The 21,452-nt window shown below is 35.1% G+C and overlaps 1 protein-coding gene and 1 long non-coding RNA gene across 2 annotated transcripts; both read left to right on the top strand.

Annotated features, from left to right (window-relative positions):
* Nucleotides 1-1,899: 1,899 nt before the first annotated feature.
* Nucleotides 1,900-5,900, top strand: LOC145602320 (uncharacterized). Its single transcript, XR_014104531.1, has 4 exons — nt 1,900-2,490; nt 3,521-3,785; nt 4,616-4,756; nt 5,596-5,900. It is a non-coding gene; the product is annotated as an uncharacterized LOC145602320 (long non-coding RNA).
* A 1,958-nt stretch (nt 5,901-7,858) lies between these two features.
* LOC145600441 (uncharacterized) lies at nt 7,859-8,221 on the top strand. The gene has a single exon (XM_081656337.1). The coding sequence runs from the start codon at nt 7,859-7,861 to the stop codon at nt 8,219-8,221; it is 363 nt and encodes a 120-aa protein (XP_081512463.1).
* Nucleotides 8,222-21,452: the final 13,231 nt, after the last annotated feature.

Here is a 21,452-nt window from a genome sequence, read left to right as displayed (position 1 = left end):
AGAGAGGGGGAGAAGACTGTTGAGGCAGATGTGCAGGATGCTGGAGTCCAGGAATAGGGGAAAGAAAGAGAAAATTTTTGAGGTTTTCAAAGAGGAGTGCCCCCAAGGAAGTGGAACCTGTTCTCATTGATCTAAGGAAACAAGAAATAGAGAAGGAGTCATGTGTTCCTACACCACCAGAGTCTCCTCCTAAGACTGCTCCTGCAGGTACAGGGTTTACAGAGATTGGTTCCCAGCTATGGTCAATGAAGTAGTTTCTGTTGAGTTAAAGGAACCGAAGAAAATGCTCCATCAAGTCATCTTCAACCTCAGGTCAAATACTGATAGGGTGGATGCTCTAGAACAGGCTGTTGCAGATTGTGCAAGTGATGCAAAGGCTTTGCTTCTCCAGGTTGCTCAAGCTAGAGATGAAGCAATCAAGCAGGTGGTGGAGAAGATAGAAGCAAAGCTTGATGAACTTACCCCTGATGAAGCCTGAACCTGTTCCTTGTCCCTCCAGCTTATGATGATGATAAGGATTACTTGTTTTCTTTTGTGAACTTGTGAATTTGGTACACTTTTGGCTGGTGTTTAACATTGGTTTTGGATGGATGTTTTATTAATATTTTATGCATAGTTTCTGCTTGGATTGTTTATATACTCTTTCCCTTATCATTAAACCATGTTATGGTGCTGTGCTTGAGATAATTTGCTATATATATTTAGGGCTGGCAAAAACTGACCCGACCCGAAAACTCGACCCGAACCCGACCCGAAAAAAGTGGGTTAGGGTTGAGTTTTTCGACCCGAATACTTAAATGGGTCGACACGAACCCGAACCCGAAATTAAATGGGTTAGGTTAAGGTTGAAAATCTCAACCCGAAAACGACCCATTCAACCCGAAATAAATTTTAGGTTAAAATCAGGTCGGGTCAACTCGAACTCGACCTGATAAACCCGAACATATACGGTATTAAAAAAAATAAAATCAAAAAAAAAAAAAAAAAAAAAGCTGAACAAACCTGATTAAAATTCAGCCCAAGCCCAAATATGTAACTAGTATCTAAAACCCTAAAATCCTAAATGCCTCCTCCTCACACAGTCAGCCGTTTAGGCTCTCTCCTCTATCCTCTCTCCAACTCTAAACTCTTTAAACCTACGATCCAAATCAATTATTTTCGGTTTTTCCCATCCTTAAATCTTCCTCTCCTTCATAATTTAAGTGTTTAAAGATTCACCACATCAACCTTCAAGGTAATTGCTATTTTGAATTTTGCTTTTATACGATTTTTTTTGTTGTTGTTGTTGTTTAAATACGAATCTTGCATGTCTATTGTTGTTGTTTTTCTTTGCTATTCAAAGCCTAATTTTAATGTTGTTTGTTGTTTAGTTGTTATTCAAACCATTATTTAATTATATGGTATTGTATTTTTTGTTTTAATTAATGTTTGTGTGTTATATAATTTTTTTTGTATTGTTGGGATTGAGTCCTTTATTATTGATATTTGCTTAAATTGTTTTTATCAGGTTTGGATCCTCACACGCCACAAACATAGCCTCTGCTTCAACTTGCTTCAAGTCTCTGTTTCAACTTGCTTCAGCTTGCTTCAACGTTGTACATTTTTTGAGAACTATGTTGTATAAAGTTTGTAAAAAAAATTAAAAACATTAGTTGCTATTGAATTCTGATTTGTAATTTATTTAGTTTCACTAGTAGAAAAATATAAAAAGGCACCGAGCCATGCCCACCGGTTTTATAAAACCGGTGGGGAAAAAATGGGCGGGATTAGGGTTTTTTTAATTGCCACCGGTTCAAACCGAACCGTTGGCATATGTTTTAAAGGCCACCGGTTCAAACCGGTGGCAATAATTAAAAATAAAAAATCACCCCTCTATTTTCTTTCACTTGTCGCGTTCTCTCTCTCTTTCCTCCATCTCGTGTTCTCTCTCCTCTCTCCTCAACTAGATCTCCCTCTTCTCTCTCTCTCTTTCCTCTTTCCACCGTGCCGCCGTCCATTCCTCCCACTTCCCTCTGTTCATGTTCACGGCGCGTCAGTCGGTCGGTCCTAGCAACGGCGGCAGTGGCGCAAGGAGCTGATACAAACCCACCTCTCGTCGTTTCCCCCTCGTGAAATGATTTTCCCTGAAGATTCGTGCTTTTTTCTTCTTTTTCTCTTTAATTAATTTCTTTATTTCGTGATTTTTGAGTTTTTATTTTTCTCAAATTTACAATTTCATGTTTTTGGAAACCAAGGGTTTTCTGATTTTCGATTTTAATTCTATATTACTCCATAGAAATTGTTCCTTTCTCAAATACATGCAGCACCGCAATTACTGAATTTTGACAACATTTCATTGTCAGATTTCTTGAAATCATATAGATCTGCGTTTTTGAGCTTTCAAATTACTGATGTGTAGTGGAGCGAACTTGGGTACGGCCGTACGGGATTTAACCCGGGTATTGTGGCCATGTGAAGGTTGGGTATGGTGATGAGTTTGATGATGATGAGGTAAAGGATGTCTCTTGATAATTTTTCTGCATTTTCGTGATAATCTGACCCTAATTACAGAAAAAAATTGAACTTGATATGGGGCTTATCGATTTTGTCTTTGATATGTATATTCACGTAGGTTTGTTATGTTGAGATTTGATTTTTATCTGTGATCAATGTTGAATTTTGGTTTTGTCTATAAATCACTTAATATGACTAGAAATAATAGACATTCATTTACTCAAATTTAGACTTTTGGACCACATGCATGGCAAAAACTGAAGGTATGATCAAACCTTTTTGGTACATTATCTGTGAATCTTTTGTCCCTTCTATCTCAGTCAGAGAAGATGTGACATTAAGCACAAAGTTGACTGATATAATACATAAAGGACTTGGCGAGATCACAACAAAAACTATCATTGGATGGCATGAATTGAAAATGTGACAATCACAGATTTTTTTTTCCCTGAAGTTTATATGTGCAAGAAATGGGAAATGTGTTTTGCTTGGTTATCAGCTGCTCATTCTTTTGTTTAGAATAAGAAAGGATCATATTGGAAGACTAGAAGTGTACTTAAGCTTCAGACCTTCTAACTCAGTTCATAGTTTGTCTAGTCCATTTTAGAAAATTATATGCACATCCCTGTTCATGTCGATTACTTGTGAAATTAGCTAATGTGGCATCATGGTCAATATCGTTTACACTTTGTTAATACCAAGTTATTGCATAACGTATTTAAAGAGGAATCTCCCCTTGATTTTGAGAGGTTAGAATACTGTTTGGTAAATAAAAGGAGGCTTATAATTTGATTTTTTTTTTCTCATACAACACTAGTTCCTTTGGCATACAACATCAGTCCTTTTTTCATGTAGCTGTACTAAATTGCAAATAGTTTTGTAGAATGTTGTGCTGGTGATGGAAGTGATTTGTAATGGATACTAGGTAGCATACTTTATGTTAATTTGTTGCCTATGTATAATTCATCTTAATCACTGCCAATTTTCTTACAGTGCTGTAATATAGAACTTTTACATTGGCATACAGATGCTGCATCCCGATTGTGCACAGAAGCAGAGATAAGGGTCTACTTGGGTAGCTTCTTTGATGGTGGTGGCCTTCAAGCTAACAAGAACTGTAATCTAAGTTCCTGGGTTGCTGGATGTGAGCCCGGATGGGCTTGCAGCACTGCATCTGTTCAAAAAATTGATTTGGAGACTACTGACAAGGAGATACCTGCACGAACTTCTGAATGTAAAAGTTGCTGTGAGGGTTTCTTTTGCCCACAAGGTCTTACTTGCATGATGCGTAGGTGTCTCAACTTTATCACTCTCTCCTGAGTTGCTGATGCTAAACCTAATTTTAGCTATTATCTGATTATATGTTTTATTCCTTCATTTAAATTTTCTATTAATACAATATAGCTCCAATGGGAAACCGCATTATAACATGCAAATACCTAATCATTCTACTGGGAAGTCTTAGATTGTTAAATATTCATGCCTTTTGTAGGGCCTGATTTTGTCCCTCATTAAACTTGCTTGAGGTCTTTTGCACTTGCAAGTCTTAATACTCAAGATGCTAGATGTTGTTTTGCTTATATAATATAAACCATATTTCGTAATTAGGCTGAGATTTTGCTTATCATCGTCAACCTATACTTGACTCTCTATGCTTCATTAACAAGAAAATGCCTAACTACAGAATAACATAATCATTGAAATATTAGCAATCATGATATGTTGTTTTTCTTTATTTTTATCTCTTCACATAAATGTGGTTCACTTTGCTCAAACTTATCTATCTTACTATTATCTGCCTTCACTTTACATCAGTCATGACACCAGCTTATGTGATTGAGAAAACAATAGATCAGTTGCGAATGAAAGTTTATAAGCCCATAATCTTTGTGCAGGGCTCTCTGCATTTTTTATGTAATGTATTTAGTGGAAACAAAGAAAATCTTTGCTAGTCTATTTACATGAGAGAATGTGTATATGTAAATATGAGGCCCACTTAATATATGACTCCGATTTTTTTCTTTATTCTATGTTATATAAGCCCATTTTCAATGTACAATTAGAAAAGCTCCATTTTGCATATCATGACTTAGTATTTACATTTTATAATTCTCTCAGGTAGTTGCATCACATATCTATGCTGATAATCGGGCCCCTATTGAGAAATTAAAAGATGGTGAAGCTCCCCTTTTGACAACTTGCAATCAAAAGCTGCTCATAACTGTACGATGATGGCTGTAGCTCTTATTGGTGCTCACCCTGAGTAAGTATCATGAAAGATTCTATAGAATGTATACACTAAATTTGATCAGAGCAGTAGTTCTATAGAATGTATACACTAAATTTGATCAGGTGTCTAGTCATCAAATGAACATAGAGAATTGACACTTCTAAGCATTTTGCATGAATCTCCACTATGTATTAGTCATAAATTATTGATTTGGAGGCCATGTCGTTATGGACTACTATGTTACTTGGACTCCTCACATAAATCAGACTATAAGTTTCTCAGTTACCATATATTTTTAATTCCTGAGGCATGTGCATATATTGTGAATTCTGAGTGCAGTTCTTTTCTTTCTCATGTTGCTTGTGACAACCGGTATCTCTCTTTGCAAAATTTAGTAAGGGGACTTCACTGAGTACATATAGCCCCCCCTCTTTATTATTTTTTTTTTGGTGAAGATCTAGTGAACATATGTACAAAACCAATCTTTGAGTTTTCCTTTGTTCTAAGTTGGCTGAAAGTGGCCTGTGCATGTGGCTTGGTCCTGCCTGAGAGACTCTTGGCACTTGTCATGTGCTACATTTCTGAAAATCAGCATAGCAACTTGGTCATGCCGACTGAGATGCTGCACTATATGCTCTGCTAGAGCTACTTTCACTTGTCACTTCTGCTCTGCCCTACCGAGGCTGTTGTAAATTGTTTATTCCAAATACTGGTTTGATTTTTTATCTGATTTATGATTTGTTTACTCTGATTTGTGTAGGTTCTTGTTCAAAATGCTATAAGTTGATTGATTGTATTGTCTGGAATTTTACTTCTTCCGTAATAATGAACTTGTAATTTGGTGAAAATATACTGAATTCGGTCAATTTCAGGAAGAATTAGTCTGGCCAGAATTAGATCAGTTGCTTCGGGATGAGGATGATGAAGTTGGAGGAAGTGGCAAATAACCAAGCAAAGAATTCACCAAATACTACTGTAAGGGCTCGCAGTGAAGAAGGGCCTGGACAACCTGATAACGGGCTTAATGCTGGTTGAGAATTTGCCTAAAAATTCATGTCGTTCATGCCACTTTGTTTTTCGGGGAATATTGTAATTTTACAGCTTTTTTATGAAAAAAATGTAAGTTATAATATATGTAAGTGTTTATATATCATTTTAAGTGAAAAAATGCAAAAAAAAATTATTTTTTATTTTTTTTTTGGCCATTATTGCCACCGGTTTTGACCAGGAACCGGTGCCAATAACCTCTTTAAAAAAAGCGGGAAGGGTTATTGCCACCGGTTAACCGGTGGCAAAAATATATATTGCCACCGGTTTTGAACCGGTGGCTTTTTATACGATTATTGCCACCCCCCAAATGCCCAGCGTTTCAAAACCGGTGGCATAGGGGGGTTTTGAACCGGTGGGGAATTGCAATTTTCTACTAGTGTTTACTATATTTTTGTATCTAATCTTTAATTAGACTTGCTAAATAACTTAATTTAGAAAACTAGTTACATTCGGGTTGACCCGAACCCGGCTACTATCAGGTCATTTTCAAGTCAAAATGACCTGATTTAAACCCAGATAAAAAAATCAGGTTAATTCAGGTTACTTTCGGGTTGACTCGAACCCGAAAATATCAGGTTCAGGTTGGGGTTCTCAACCCGAAAACTTAAATGGATCAGGTTCGGGTTGAGGGGTAGCTGACCCGAAATCAGCTGACCCGAACACGAACCCGACCCGACCTGATCCATTTGCCAGCCCTATATATATTGTGTTTTTGATAATTCCAAAAGGGGGAAAGTATACAGGCAAACTACTTACACACTTATCATCCATCTCTACTTCAAAGTTTTGTGTCTCTCTGGTTCTCAGTCAGGTATAAACCTTTCTTTAAATTCCTCTATAAAGCATTCTTTTAGTTTTACAGTAGTTTACTTGTCTTTTGATTTTATTTTTGCTCAAAGTATGTTTGCCTTGTTTGTCATCATCAAAAAGGGGGAATATTGTTGCCCTTGATGTTTTGATGATAACACAAGTCAAATAAATGGACTAATGCCTTGATAAGTTGTGTAGTTTGTTTATTATAAGTTACAGGATTAATTCGAGGCAAAGGAACTGGAGCTTAAAAAGATCAGAAGACTTGTTGCAGTGTTCTTGGAAGGAACAAAAGCTTCGGAGTAGAAGTTGGAGAAAGAAGACTCAGAGCAGAGACTTCCTAGAGGATTATAGAGTCTAAAATATTTATATGTTTTAGGTTTTATGTAAGTGAGAATAATTAGGGGTTGACATCAAGTGGAATGCGTTTTTAATTTGGTTAAAAAGATTGAATTTTATTGATTGCTAAAAAATAGGGAAGTTGGTTTTAAAAAGTTCTTTCTGATTTTATCTTCTACCTAATATCTTTTTCTTTCAGAAAGTTTTAAATCAACTAACTCCTAAACTTGCACTACTGGGTTTGATTTAGTCTTCATCATCAAACGAGGAAACTGCTTCATTGTGGTTCAACGTGTCCTAAATTTTAGGACATGATTTAAGTGTTGTGAAGTAGTCACTACCACAAAAAGGGGAATAAGAAACACACCATACATAACGGTCAAGTTTCATAGGCGATCTCTAGCATTATACAGAGCGCCTATGTAAGATAAGCGTTTTGTATGTTAAAACTTATAGAGCGCCTGTCTAAGTCAACAACTTTATATGATATATCCAAATATAACACCATATGATATAGATCGCCCCTTACAGATAACTGTTCTATCAGTATAATTTATTGAAAAAAAAAGAAAAAGAATTTTGTTTGTTCCATTTCCACGGCACTCTTAACAGTCTAACCCTACTTCATTCATTCCCTCCTAGCCGCCACTTCCCTCATTTCTCACCTCATTCACCCTTCTCTCCTCTAACTTCATCCTCCCTCCTCTAATCCTCTCAGTTTTCCCCTTGCATCATTCGATTTATTGCAGTCTTCATGGTATCAGCTCTGATGCAAAATCGGGATTAAATCCTGCAGATTGGAATTCATTCTCATTTGTTTCATTTTTCTCACAACTTCTTATAACTGCTGCTGTTTTCTTCTGCTCTTTCTTCTGATTCCTTCTCTTCTGATCTTCTTCTCTTCTTTCTTTCAATCCTTACTATCTATATAAAATCATGGCAGCAGACACAAGCAGTGTTTTATACCTGCATCCAAATGATGGTTCCTATTCCATCAGTGTAGACAAGCTTACTGGTTCTGCTGATTACAGATCCTGGAAACGATCTATGGAAATAGCTTTGACAGCTAAGAAGAAGGCTGGTTTCATTCATGGAATAGTGCTCAGATCGACCTATGCTGCTGATCCAGTCAAAGCAGACCAGTGGGATACCTGCAATTCCATGGTAATTTCTTCGATTCATAGTTGCTTGTCTGATACTATTAAAAAATCAGTGTTATATATTAGCACAGCAAGAGAAACTTGGGTTCAGCTTGAAAAAAGATTTTCTATGTCTAATGTTCTAGAAAATATAAGCTGAACAAAGATCTATACAATATGAAACAGAACAATAGCTTTATTAATGTATATTACACTAGCATGACTAGTTTGTGGGAGGAAATAGATGCTATGAATGTTTTGCCTGTTGTTAATGAATCTAATGCTGAGATTAGAACATTTATGAATGCTATTGCAAAATACCAAGAAGAACATAGACTTTTTCAGTTCTTAAATGGTTTAGATGAGCACTTTGGGCCTATGAGAAGCCAACTGCTCATGCTTACTCCATTACCCACTGTAGAATCAGCATGTTCAATGCTGCAGCAGGAGGAGAGCCAAAGAGAGATTTTGCATTTGCCTATGCCTAAGCCAGACCTAGATATTTCTGCAATGTATAGCAGGAACTTTGGCATCTCAGGAATTTTTGTTTCTGGATCTGTTTCTGGTAGTAATAGCAGACCTGTCATCTGTAATGTGTGTGGTGTGAAAGGGCATGGATCTGATAGGTGCTAGAAGGTGGTAGGCTATCCTAGTTGGCATCATAAATACAAATCTGGTTCTGTAAAGCCAGGTGTTAGATCTCAGGATCAAAAATGGAACAAATCTGCACCAAAAATGGCTGCTATTGCACAACATACAGTGCCTGCTGGTTCTATATGTTGTGCAATAGCAGCCATTTTTGGTACAGATTTGTTCCATTTTTGATCCTGAGATCTAACACCTGGCTTTACAGAACCAGATTTGTATTTATGATGCCAACTAGGATAGCCTACCACCTTCCAGCACCTATCAGATCCATGCCCTTTCACACCACACACATTACAGATGACAGGTCTGCTATTACTACCAGAAACAGATCCAGAAACAGAACTTCAGCTGTTGAAACAACTTCCTGCAGCTAAAGGAAGTGATACTGATGATGAGCTGGACAATAGTTTTTCTGGCATGGTTTCCTGTAACACCACTGTTTCTGACAGTGAGGAGTGGATTATAGACTCAGGTGCTTCTGATCATATGACCTCTTGCTTGAATTTTCTCACAAATCCCAGAATTTGTAATGATCATCTCAAAATCAATCTTCCAACTGGAGCTACTGCTCAAGTTTCTCATATTGGAACTGTGGAGTTACCTAATTCTCTTTATTTGCAGAATGTGCTTGTAGTTCCTCACTTCAAGCATAATTTGCTGTATGTTCATAAACTCATGAAAGACTCTCAGTGTGAAGTTTCCTTCAGCAAAACTCATTGTGTCATCAAAGATACAGTCACAAAAAGGATCAAAGGGATTGGGAAAGCTAGGAATGGCTTATATTATTTGGTGAACACTCCCTTTGATGGCTCTTCTGCTGTTGTTTCTCCTTTATCTTGTCTCACAGCTCAAAATTCTGCTGATAAACCTTCATTTGCTATTTGGCATCATAGATTGGGACATGCTTCTCTTGGAAAACTTCAACATATTCAGTGTGTGAAGGATGTTATCAGCTCAAACAGTCAAATATGTGTGACTTGTCCAATGGCAAAATTCACTAAATTGCCATATGATCTCAGTGCCTCTCATGCTTTTATGCCATTTGAGCTTATTCATATGGATATTTGGGGGCCATATAAGGTGTGTACTAGAGGAAAATACAGATTTTTCCTTACAATAGTGGATGACTACTCAAGATCCACCTGGATTTATCTCTAGCAGCACAAATCTGAATCTCTTGACAAACTCAAGGATATACAGCTCAGGGAAGCAGGATTGTTGTTGATTCTCAGGGAAAAACACCAGCCAAAAATACAGTTTTTGTCTGTAAACTGAACAAGTCTTTGTATGGACTTAAACAAGCACCTAGGCAGTGGTTTGTGAAACTCTCATCTTCACTTCTCTCTTTTGGTTACACTCAATCAAAATCTGATTATAGTCTGTTCACTAAATCTCAGGGTGATTCTATTACTGTTGTGCTTGTTTATGTTGATGATTTGCTCATCACAGGCAATAATAACAGTGAAATCATGTTGTTAAAGCAACTTCTTGCTTCTCACTTTCATATGAAAGATCTGGGGTTTTCAAGATATTTTTTGGGGTTGGAAATTGATCATACGGACCAGGGAATTTTCATCTCTCAGAGGAAATATGTTACTGATCTTTTAAAAGAGCAAGGCATGCTTCAAGTGAAACCCTTGAAACTTCCAATTGACTCTCATTTACAACTTGCTGCTGATAAAGGCAATCCTTTGCCTAGCCCTGTCATTTACCAACAACTGCTTGGAAAGTTAATTTATTTAACTGTTACCAGGTCTGACATATCATTTACAGTACAGCTTCTCAGTCAGTTCATGCACTCTCCAACTTCTACTCACTTACAAGCTGCCAAAAGACTTCTGAGATACCTAGCTGGTACCAGAACTCAGGGAATTTTGTTGACTCATTCTTCTGCAGCTCAGTTGACTGCATATTGTGATAGTGACTGGGCAAGCTGTCCAACCTCCAGGAGGTCCACTACTGGTTACTGCATTCTTCTTGGCAAGTCACCAATCTCATGGAAAGCCAAAAAGCAGTCAGTTGTGGCTAAGTCCTCTAGTGAAGCAGAATATAGAGCCATGGCTCTAACTGCTTGTGAAGTCACATGGTTAAAATCTCTACTCAAGGACCTTGGCATCACTCAACTTGGTCCAACCTTACTTAACTGTGACAATCAGGCAGCTCTTGCTATTGCTGCAAATCCAGTTCTACATGAAAGAACCAAACACATAGAAATTGATTGCCACTATGTGAGAGATATGGTGAAATCTGGTGATCTAGTTCCTGTCCATGTTTCTTCTAAGGATCAGCTTGCTGATATTCTTACTAAGGGTCTTTCTGTGAAGCAGCATCAAGACATTCTTAGCAAGCTTGGTGCTAGCAGTTCCCTTTCTAGCACTCAGCTTGAAGGGGGGTATTAAGCAGAGGTATAGCAGCAGGGCAGCAGGGCTATCTTAGTCTTTTATCTTAGAGAATCAAAGTTTGTTACAAGGTTGTTATTTCTGCTATTGTATGACAGCTACTGTAAGCTCATGATTGGCTGAATGCTTCTAGATAGATTCTCCTTGGCCGTTATTTGATGAGCTGTGTAATAAAGCATGTGATTGTCTTATTATGTATTTAAGGTGCAATGCATCAGAACATTAGTAATGAGAATTGATCTGATATTTCCTCTGTTGTAATTCTTCTCCTTTTCTCTCAGTTTTCCCCTTGCATCATTCGATTTATTGCAGTCTTCAAATCCTAACCCTTCTCTCCTCTAACTTCATCCCTAAATTACCAATCACTTCTCTCCCTACCATGCACACACACAACAACGACCCATTACCATCACTCCCCTGCTTTCAAACTCTAACTCCGGTGCGGTTTGGTTCGCGAAAGTCCGATCGTGATGATTATTTTTGGGTTGTATTGTCGTAATCGTGATATATCTGGGTTGTTTGTGTGACACCCTTGTACTATTGAACCGTTAAATATCTGTTTTATCCTCTAATTTGATTTTTGATCTTTTCTTCTACTAATTGCTCGTTTTGTTGAACAATTTTGATACTCATTTTCCAGATTTTTCATTTTTTTGGTTGCCTTTTGAATTAGATGTTTGAATTTGAGTGCTAGTTGTTTACTTCACAATAATTAAGCGTCGAAATTCCGACGAATTGTGGAAACAATTGTTTAGTTTTTCCTAATTTTTTTTGCTTTTTTTATATGTTTTTGTGTTCGAATTTCCTGCATTTTCGAGTATTTAGGTGTTAATTCTGGTTAATTTTTGCTCATTTAAGTGTTAGTCAAAATTAAAGTAGACTTGAAAATAGAGCTGGACGGTGGATGCAAACGGTGGCGTCCCTTCTCTTTCCTCTCAAACTAGCCCTCGTCATTCATCAATTCGTGTTGTAGGTGGTGTTCATATGATGCTAGAATTTCGATTCAAGTTTTTTTATTTTGTTCTAATTTAAATTTCTGATTTTAATTTTAATTAAAATGTGGTTTTAATTCTCAATTTTTAATTTTAGATCTTCAATTTCTGATTTTTCACTTTAGATTTGGTTTTAAATTTCAATTGTATAAGATCTAAGGTTTCTTATTTTCATTTTACAATTTTAATTATATTAGATCAAGTGAGATGTTTGATCAAATTTGTGGGTTTTGTCATAATTTTGATTTTTCATCTAGATTTTCATGTAATATTTCCTTATCAATTGATTTATATGTTATAATTTTGATTAAGTTCTGATTTTTCATCTTTGAATTGCAAGTGTGTGGTGCATGTTCTTTATTTTTGTTCGTTTAATGGAAGGTGGTTGAGGTTGGTGGAAGCAAAGCGCTGCTGGGGGATGATTGCGGTGGTTTTCGATTTTGGAGGCATGTTGGTACACTTCTAGAGTAGTTGTTAGAACATTGATAATTAATTAGTTATGTCAAAAGTCTTGTACAATAATTTTTTTTCTCAAAGAATTTAGTTATTATCATTGAAATACTTGTATTTTAAATTTTGTACAAATAAAATGCTAATGTTATTGTTATTTTAATAATAATAATAATAATAATAATAATATTTTTATTAAATAAGGTGAAGAATAGAGAGCGCCTATCTATGATAGGCGTTTTGTTTTTATGTAGCTAGAGAGCGCCTATGCGAAGATGGGCGCTCTATTTTCCTAGTTTTTAGTTACTTTTTATATAAAATATTATGCGCCTATTTTAGATAGGCGCTCTGTATGGTGTTAGATATAGATCGCCTCAAAGAGGCGTTCTATAGACTTTATAGGGCACCCCCTCAGAGGAGCGTCCTACAGGCGATCTATATTGCTTGTTTTAGGCGATCTCTATTCCTTATTTTGTGGTAGTGAGTGGAGATTGGTGGTGTTGAGGTTCGGTAGTAGTAGCGTAAGTGGAGGAGGTTATGGCGCTTTCTTCAAGCCATGTTTACCCTGTAAAGATTGAAGATGTTTTCTGGAAATCTTCACCTTGCTCAATCATATCTTTCTATCTTCTTTGTTTTCTAAAAGAGTCAAGAGTCGCATTCTACTTAGGTTGTTAACTTTCTTAATTACTTTCACTAGAGTATTTTCTTTTGAGTTGTAATTGGGAATTGAGAGTTTGAGTGAACTCTAAGAGAAGTCAGAAGAGAAAGAGAGAGAAGATAAAGAGAAGAGAAGAGTAGCAAGTAGAGGAACTTGTTGTTGAGAACTTCAAGTTCGTTAAGGAACTTGGAGCTAGAATCTTTAGCTTGTAATAGGTTGTTTGCCCTATTATAGTGAAGAATCTTTCCTAAAATCCCAAGTGGTCATGTTTTTTTTCTCTTGTTAAGGCCAAGAGGTTTTCTACGTAAAATCTCTCTGTGTGACTTTAAACTTCCTTTAGCTTAATTAGTTTTATCAATTCTGCAAAAAGTTAGCTAAATTCTCCCTTACTACAATTCACCTCCCTCTTGTAATATTCTTCTAAAGTAACACAACCAACTTTAATTAATGTTTTAAAGTTCATATAAAATTATATATTCCATTCATTTATTAAGTAAATTAGGTAATATGATTCATTTATTTTTCACAAGCAGACTAGAATATAAATACATATGAGGTAAAATAAAAAGTGACAGCCGAGACAACGCTTGAACCACACACTATATACAAATAATTGAACATAATTATCAAATTAAAAAATACACAGACAAGCAACATGGGGCATTGCCCGGGGCACACACTAGTTTAAACAATTAAAATCGAATAGCCTATCAAAGCGGCTCACATTTTACAGCTAAAAGTCCCCAATGCTACGTATAAGGGTTTGTTTTTATTTGCTCCTATTAAAATGAAAATAAAATCCCGTTTTTTTAGACTTGCTCGATTCAATTCAGCTATATTAAATTTAATGTAATTAAGTTTGGATTAGTTTATTTCTTCTCATAATTAGCGTATTTTACGTTAATTTATTGATTTTAATTATTTATATAATTCAATAATTAATAATTTTTATTAATAATTATTCATGATATATTAATAAATAGAATAATCATTATACCTTGTTTTTTTTTTATAAAAATGAATGTTCCCGTCAAAAAAAAAAAATGAATGTTGATTCATAATAACTCCCTATTGATGATCGATTTATTAACGGCTATTTCATCAAATGTCATTGAGCAATTTAAAAATTCACCAAATGCCATTGGACTTTTCAGAATTCACCAAATGCCACCGAGTTTTTAAAAAATTCACCGAGTGCCATTAATGACTAACGGCAGTTAACTCCGTTAGTCATTTAAACTAATTATGTCACGCGGTGGCTTATGATTGGTTGATTATTAAATTAGTAAATTAATAACTTAATAAAAAACTTAAAAAAAATAAAATAAAAAATAAAAAACACCCACCATGACCCAACCCCAACCATCGTCTGTCACTGCCACAGTGCCACCACCCTATCCCCACCGCGGCGACCCAGCCCTAAACAACCACGCCGGCGACCCAGCTTAGCCAGCCCGCGCCGACGACGTAACCCAGCCACCCTTCCCGCAATTCGCAACCTTCTCTTTCTCCATCGAAAATCCCTCAATTCCCCTCCCCACCGCCGGATGACCAAAGCCCCCTCCACTCCCCACTGTTGGTGACCAATAAACCCTCCCCGCTCCGGCGAACCCAAACCGCCCCCTCCTCTTCCCATCTCCAAACCCCTGAACCACCTCACTTAAACCTCAAAATTGAAAACCTTAAAATCGCATTAGGGTTACGATTTTGGATATTTCAATTTTGGGGTTTTAGTGTGTCGGGGATGGTGGTTTAAGGGGGGAAAGTTGATGGAGATTGTAGGGGGATGGGTGAATTAGCTTCGTCGACATGGCGACATAGGTGATGGGGCTGGACGATGGTGGGAGGGGAGAATGGTGTTTTAAAAGTGGAGGGAGGGGTTTTAGGGTGGGGGAAGGTAGTTCTGGGAAGGAGAGGGTGGCGAAGGCATAGGATCAAGGGGAAGGGTCGCCGCCGACGCTGAAGAGAATGTTGGTCTGGTCGCCGGTGGGGGTGGGAGCAAGGGGTTTGGCTGGCATTGGGGCGGTGGTGCGGTGGGAGTGGCTGGGGTTAAGGTTTTTTTTTTGTTTTTTTATTTTAATTTTTAAATAAATATAATAATAAAATAATGAACCAATAAGAATATGCCACGTGGCATAATTAGCCTAAATGACTAACGGAGTTAACTGTCGTTAGTCATTAATGGCACTCTGTGAATTTTTTAAAAACTCGGTAACATTTGGTGAATTCTGAAAAGTCCAATGGTATTTGGTGAATTTTTAAATTGCTCAGTGGCATTTGGTGAAATAGCCGATTTATTAATAATTTGTATCATGATTATTATAGTAATGGTTGATTAATGAATTAACAACACTCGTACTACATAGTACACATTTTATAATTGGTATTTATAATTAATTACTACTACTCATAATAGATGAATAATCACACATAATAATGTCTTTGAAAGTCATTTATACAAATAATCTCTTCTCACCATAAGAATAAACACAAACTCTTATATGTGGCTAGTCACATGGTGTGGCCACTTCACAATAAGGCAATTAATTAAGTAATAAGGGGTTACGGTAATGAGCAAACGGGGTTACCTTGACGTGTGCGGGTTACTTAAATAAAAAAAAAAGAGGTTACCCTTTTACATAAATGGAATCATTCTTTCAATTTTTAAAACAAAAAAAATAGGGGTTATTCGAATGAACAATTGAGATACATATTTCTAAATCAGTTGATATTATTCATATAATGATTTGGAGTTACTTTAATGGACTAAATGAGGTTACTCTTATGAACAAATAGGGTTACTCATATATGTATAAAGGGTAATTCTTATAAATCAATGTGGTCAAACTGTGTGGTTAGCAACATACAAGACTCAAGAATAAATGGGTGGCCTTTGATCAGCAAAGTGTGTAACTTTGTACTCGATTAGTAATTTAGTTGGTCTGATTCACTTCGTCCATTATATTTACAAGTGTTGGGTCGTCCTTGGCTTAGCTTCTTAAAGATTGCATCAATAAATACAAAATGTATCACAAAATAAATTGTGGTAATTGCTAAGAGGACAATGAAATTGAATTCAAGTAAAGTTCTTCTTTAAACATTTATAACCCTTTCCAAATTTTACCACAAAATCGTACCTTTAGATTAATGACAATGGGCCATTGCACTTATATGTGGCTCAAATTGAGCTAATGCGCATCAGTAAATAGTAATTCAGCAGTTCTCCACATCTCCAGCTCTTACGGCAGTACAAAGTCTCAATGAATGCCCACATTTTTTTACACAGTAGACCATTATTTACCTGAGTATTTCTCAACCTCTAATAACATTCATTACTGTTAAATTGTAATTTAATATATAGTATTATTTTAATACCAACAAAGAATATTATTGATACTAACAAAATAATTTGCATTTGTTGGTATTAGTGAAAGAATAATTATGTATCATGATAAACTATCTGAGCATAAATTTTTTATACCAACGAATAATATTGAAATTATTAATGCATAATAACATTTTACACGACGGGTAGCTAGCACAGGTATTGTGTCCAATAGGCATATTGTCGGTATGTATTGGATATGGATATGCCCCAAACACACTAACATATGTGTATCAACTTATCTTACGTAGTATAACATGTGCTGATTTAGTAGAGTCATTCATTTTAGCGACATGGATACGAATACGCTCCGAACACACCAACAAAGTCTCAATAAATGGCCTCATTTAAAATACTTCGCAGGAAAAAAAAAAAAAAAAAAAAAAAAAGAAGAGGCAAAAGCTACATAGCTTCTAGCTAGTAGCTACTGTGAAGTTAGTATATGAAAAAGTAGCTTGTTTCAGTAAAGAGTAATGACAAAGGAAGAAAACTGAGACCGTCCAATTAATTTTGGAACTTAAACATTAATTAGTTACATGAAAATAGTTGATAAACACTTCGTACTTTTTATATAGCAGCAAGACAACATCTACCGTTTTCAAATTTGGTTCTTGAGTTAGCTGAGCTTGAGCTCTTAACTACTCGTATTTAGTTAGGTTGGACCAAAAATTGAACCTGTTTGTCAATTGTAGCATTGTTAGTGTTAGAGGACCGGGGTGGATGAGATTCGAACCCGTCACGCTGGCTCTTGATACCATGTTAAAGGACCAACTCAACCAAAAGCTTAAGCTAATGGTTGAGGCCCAGGAATATGTTTTATACTCTATCACTCCCCCTCACATAAAAGGCCCTTTGGACTTGAAATGTGGATGCAACACAGGCCCACCCATACATGGTGCGAATTAATTCCACTTTGAAGGAGGGGTGGATGAGATTCGAACCTGTGACCTCTATGTCACGTTGGCTCCGATACCATGTTATAGGACCAACTCAACCAAAAGCTTAAGCTAATGGTTGAGGCCCAGGAATATGGTTGAGGCCCAGGAATATAAAATAATCGCGTAGTCAATGGTTGTTGACAAGCATGCTACTTGGCAGAGTCTCAAAATATATACTATGTAGAAATTACAAAATAACGAACTAATTACTTCGCCCTACTATATAATTCTCATTTCTATATTTATGGTTACGCTTTAAAATTTTGACCAATAATTCTCATTGATACATAGGAAAAGTATGGTCATAAGAAGCTTTGTTACTCGGAGTAGCCTATTCTTAAATAAAGTTTAACTTAACTTACTACGTATTTAAAAGTCTCATTCCTCCATTACTTTTAATTTGATCATAAAGTTTAACTTAACTTACTACGTATTTAAAAGTCTCATTCCTCCATTACTTTTAATTTGGTCATGTGTAAATGTTCAAACACCACTATATATCATCTTACATCTTTATTCATTCACCTCTTCTATATATGTATTGAGCAAATGAGGTTTTTGTATAGAGTTTTAACAAATAAACGAGCTGAGTACGTGTGAATCAAATGACTTTCATTTGCTTCATTTTAATAGTTTGCATCCTTGGTTGTTGCTTCACTGCTGAAAGCAATGCAAATGCTCCCTAAATGCTAAATGAGCAAAAACTTATTGCATTATGAAAGATAATCAACTAATAACTAATAAGTACTGTCTTATATGTAAACCATTATAAAATAAGAGAAAATTTTGTGTAACAGATTAGTTTGTAATAGTTGCTTAATCATGAGTTTAAATCTTGATCTATAGCAGAGTAGCAGACAACTTTTTAGGTAAAGCAATCACTTGAAATATGTTTTCTATAGATCAAGAGGTAGTGACACATGATGAATTATTAGTGCTAATTCTATTTTGAATTATTTGCAACGATGTGACATAAAATTTAAGTCAAAAGTTTCTAATCGTTGCAAATAATATAAAACGGAAGGAGGTAGTATTATTGTTTGACATTATTGACCAAAAACAACCTTAACTTCGGGTGTTGCACATCCGCACATCTAGCCATGAGCTCTTGAGCTATTTGATAGCATTATTTTAGATATTTGGGAATAATACTAAATTATACAAGTAGAACATGTACATAGCATTATCTTAGATATTTGGAGCATTCACCATATCTATCGAGATTCACAGTTAGAGCATTCACCATATCTATCGAGAGGCGAATAGAGCAACAGATTGGATAGCAAATGTGGATCATTTAGTTAGTGACAATATGAATGAAATTTTTTCTATGGAGGCGGATGCACTTGGTGCATCCAATGTTCTTTAAAAAAAGGCGGAATGAACATTTAGCTATTCAGTAAAGAACATATAGTTGTTTTGTAAAGAACATATAACTATTTCATAAAGAACATCCAGTTTTATATGTTTTTTTTTTGTAAATCTAAAGAACATTTGTAATTTTAGTAAAGAACATGATAATATTAAAGAACATTATTCATATAGTAAATGTACATTTGGTATAAATGATCATGTATGTATATGAAAATGTACATTTTACTGTATTATAATATACATTGTATTATATTCTAATGAATATATATGTTATAATGTTGGTTACATGTTTTATGTACATTGTATTATTTGCATCATATAAGTATATGGAAAAAGAACATTATACTGTATTTTAATGTACATTGTATTATTTGGATCTACAACTTTTTCTAAATTTGTCTATTTGCTTGCTTTCTTCTTCCAAAATATATTAATCGATTGATCTTCTTCAAGAATTTCATTTTATTTCTCATTGCAACAACAAAATTATATCAAAATCGCAATTAATTTTCAATAAAATCAAATATTACAATTTTCAATCAAATTCATAAAAAACAAACACTCAAACTCAAAATAAACAAGTATGAATGTCAAATAAACAAGTATAAATGTCAAATTTGGTCTTACCTTTCGTTTTGATTTGTCATCTTGAACAATTTTGGGCTCAAAATTTCGAATTTCTTGAAATTTTGTTTGAGGTTTGAGGAATTTAAATGGGTTTGAAGTTTTGTTTGGAGAGAGAAAGTGAAATTTTGGTTAAAAAAAATTGAAATGATTTGTAATTAATGTATGGTAAAAAATAATAATTATACTACTATTTATCTATTTCATTATACAAAATTTCTTTTAAAAATATAAAAAATTGTTGCATAAAAAACTGATGTACATTATAAATGAACACTATGTTCTTTTATGTATATGTCCATGTACATTATAAATGACTACTATGTTCTTTTATATGACCATATTCATTAGTATATATCTGAATGTTCATTCCGCGTTTTTGTATTTTGGAGCGGATGCACCATGTGGATCGTGCATCCGCCTCCACGAACCAACTATTACAATATGAATATCATACCTTGTAATAACTCTAGTTTAATTCCCATTCTTTCCTCAGATTCATTAGGAATTCTCCTCTTGAGGAGGGTTTCCTAACATTTTTCCTTTTTCTTACTTTTCTTTTGAAAAAAAAAAAAAAAAAGTTGAACATGTTACATTTTCTAAAATTAATACAATACTCAGTAAATGGTTTGACTATTAGTCTACTAGAAGTCTAGAATGATCAATGTTGGATGTAGGGCCAATGTACCTACCCATCATACAACACCTGGGAATCGAATCTGGGTGGTTGAGCGAGCTATTGAATGGCCACAATGCCACATGATTCCCTCAAGTTAGCTCGTGAAGTTATTTAATTTGTGATCAAACCTTGTATACTTATCTATTACACATTTTGCAACCTTGATCATCTTAAATCCATTGTCCAAGTTATTCTAATGTAACCCGCCATATATACGGAGTACTTCGTATATTCCTTATGAACTACGTAAGGGGTCAGAATTTAAAATAATGTCTTGACCCATAGAAGGAACCGGTCAGGTTTGTTTAAGAGTATTGAATTAATACTGTAGCCTCATAAAAAGTCACAAGTGAATTGAATGTTCTATTTTGATAAAAGAAGAGAGATAATCACATGCTTTATAATAAAATTATAAGATTACATGACTAGTGCACTCAGCCTACTCCTATAGCTATATAGTTATTTTTGGTGTACTTTACCCCATAATCTCCTTTGAACTTATCAAAAAGACCATATTTGTTTTAATGATGGCTGCAATTATACTATTCTAAAAGTATCTTTTGAGCACAAGCATTTTACATTATTCATATAGCAATGTGACTAGTCCAATTCTATTAACTAGCCAAAAAGATGTCATAAATAGAGTCAAGATCACATTTATACTACTCGTCCAACTAAAACTTCTTCAGGAGAGCTAAATTGCATCTTTTTTTGATTTGAAAGAGGCCTTCCACCCACTGGAGCTTGTGATTGGGGCTTGGCTTTGCGTAATTTTTGTCGATTACTTAGTTATCGTACTTAAATCACCCCATTTTACAAGTAAAATGCTGTGGTATATATAATGATTATTAGAGGTTCAAATCTTGGCCCCTTTATTATTTTCGACCAAGATTTGTCACTTTCCTTAAATGTGTCGAATAGATAAATGTGAGGATTAGACAAAAAAAACTCTGATTTTGATTTCATATCTCAATCACCATACACTGAATTCATTGCACAATAATGTTAAATAAAAAACAGAATCAAAATCAAAACTGAAGACAACTACTGCACCACCAATAGCAACACCCAACAAAATGCAGTATATTCATCAAATCATCAATCCCTTCAATTTCATTCAAAACACAATAGAATAGATCATATTTATTTCTTGAATATCAAATACTACAAATATATTACAAATCACACCCTTAAAAACCCATCCATTACAAACAAACTACACTAATTAATAATTAATTAAGGGA

This window comes from Chenopodium album, chromosome 21 (assembly GCF_948465745.1).
Source record: "Chenopodium album chromosome 21, dcCheAlbu1.1, whole genome shotgun sequence".
In the NCBI taxonomy this organism is placed as follows: domain Eukaryota; kingdom Viridiplantae; phylum Streptophyta; class Magnoliopsida; order Caryophyllales; family Amaranthaceae; genus Chenopodium; species Chenopodium album.
This window is presented reverse-complemented; position numbering and strand designations above follow the sequence as displayed.

Coding starts and splice junctions, on each gene's coding strand:
- LOC145600441 (XM_081656337.1), top strand. CDS start 7,859: ATGGCAGCAGACACAAGCAGTGTTTTATACCTGCATCCAAATGATGGT.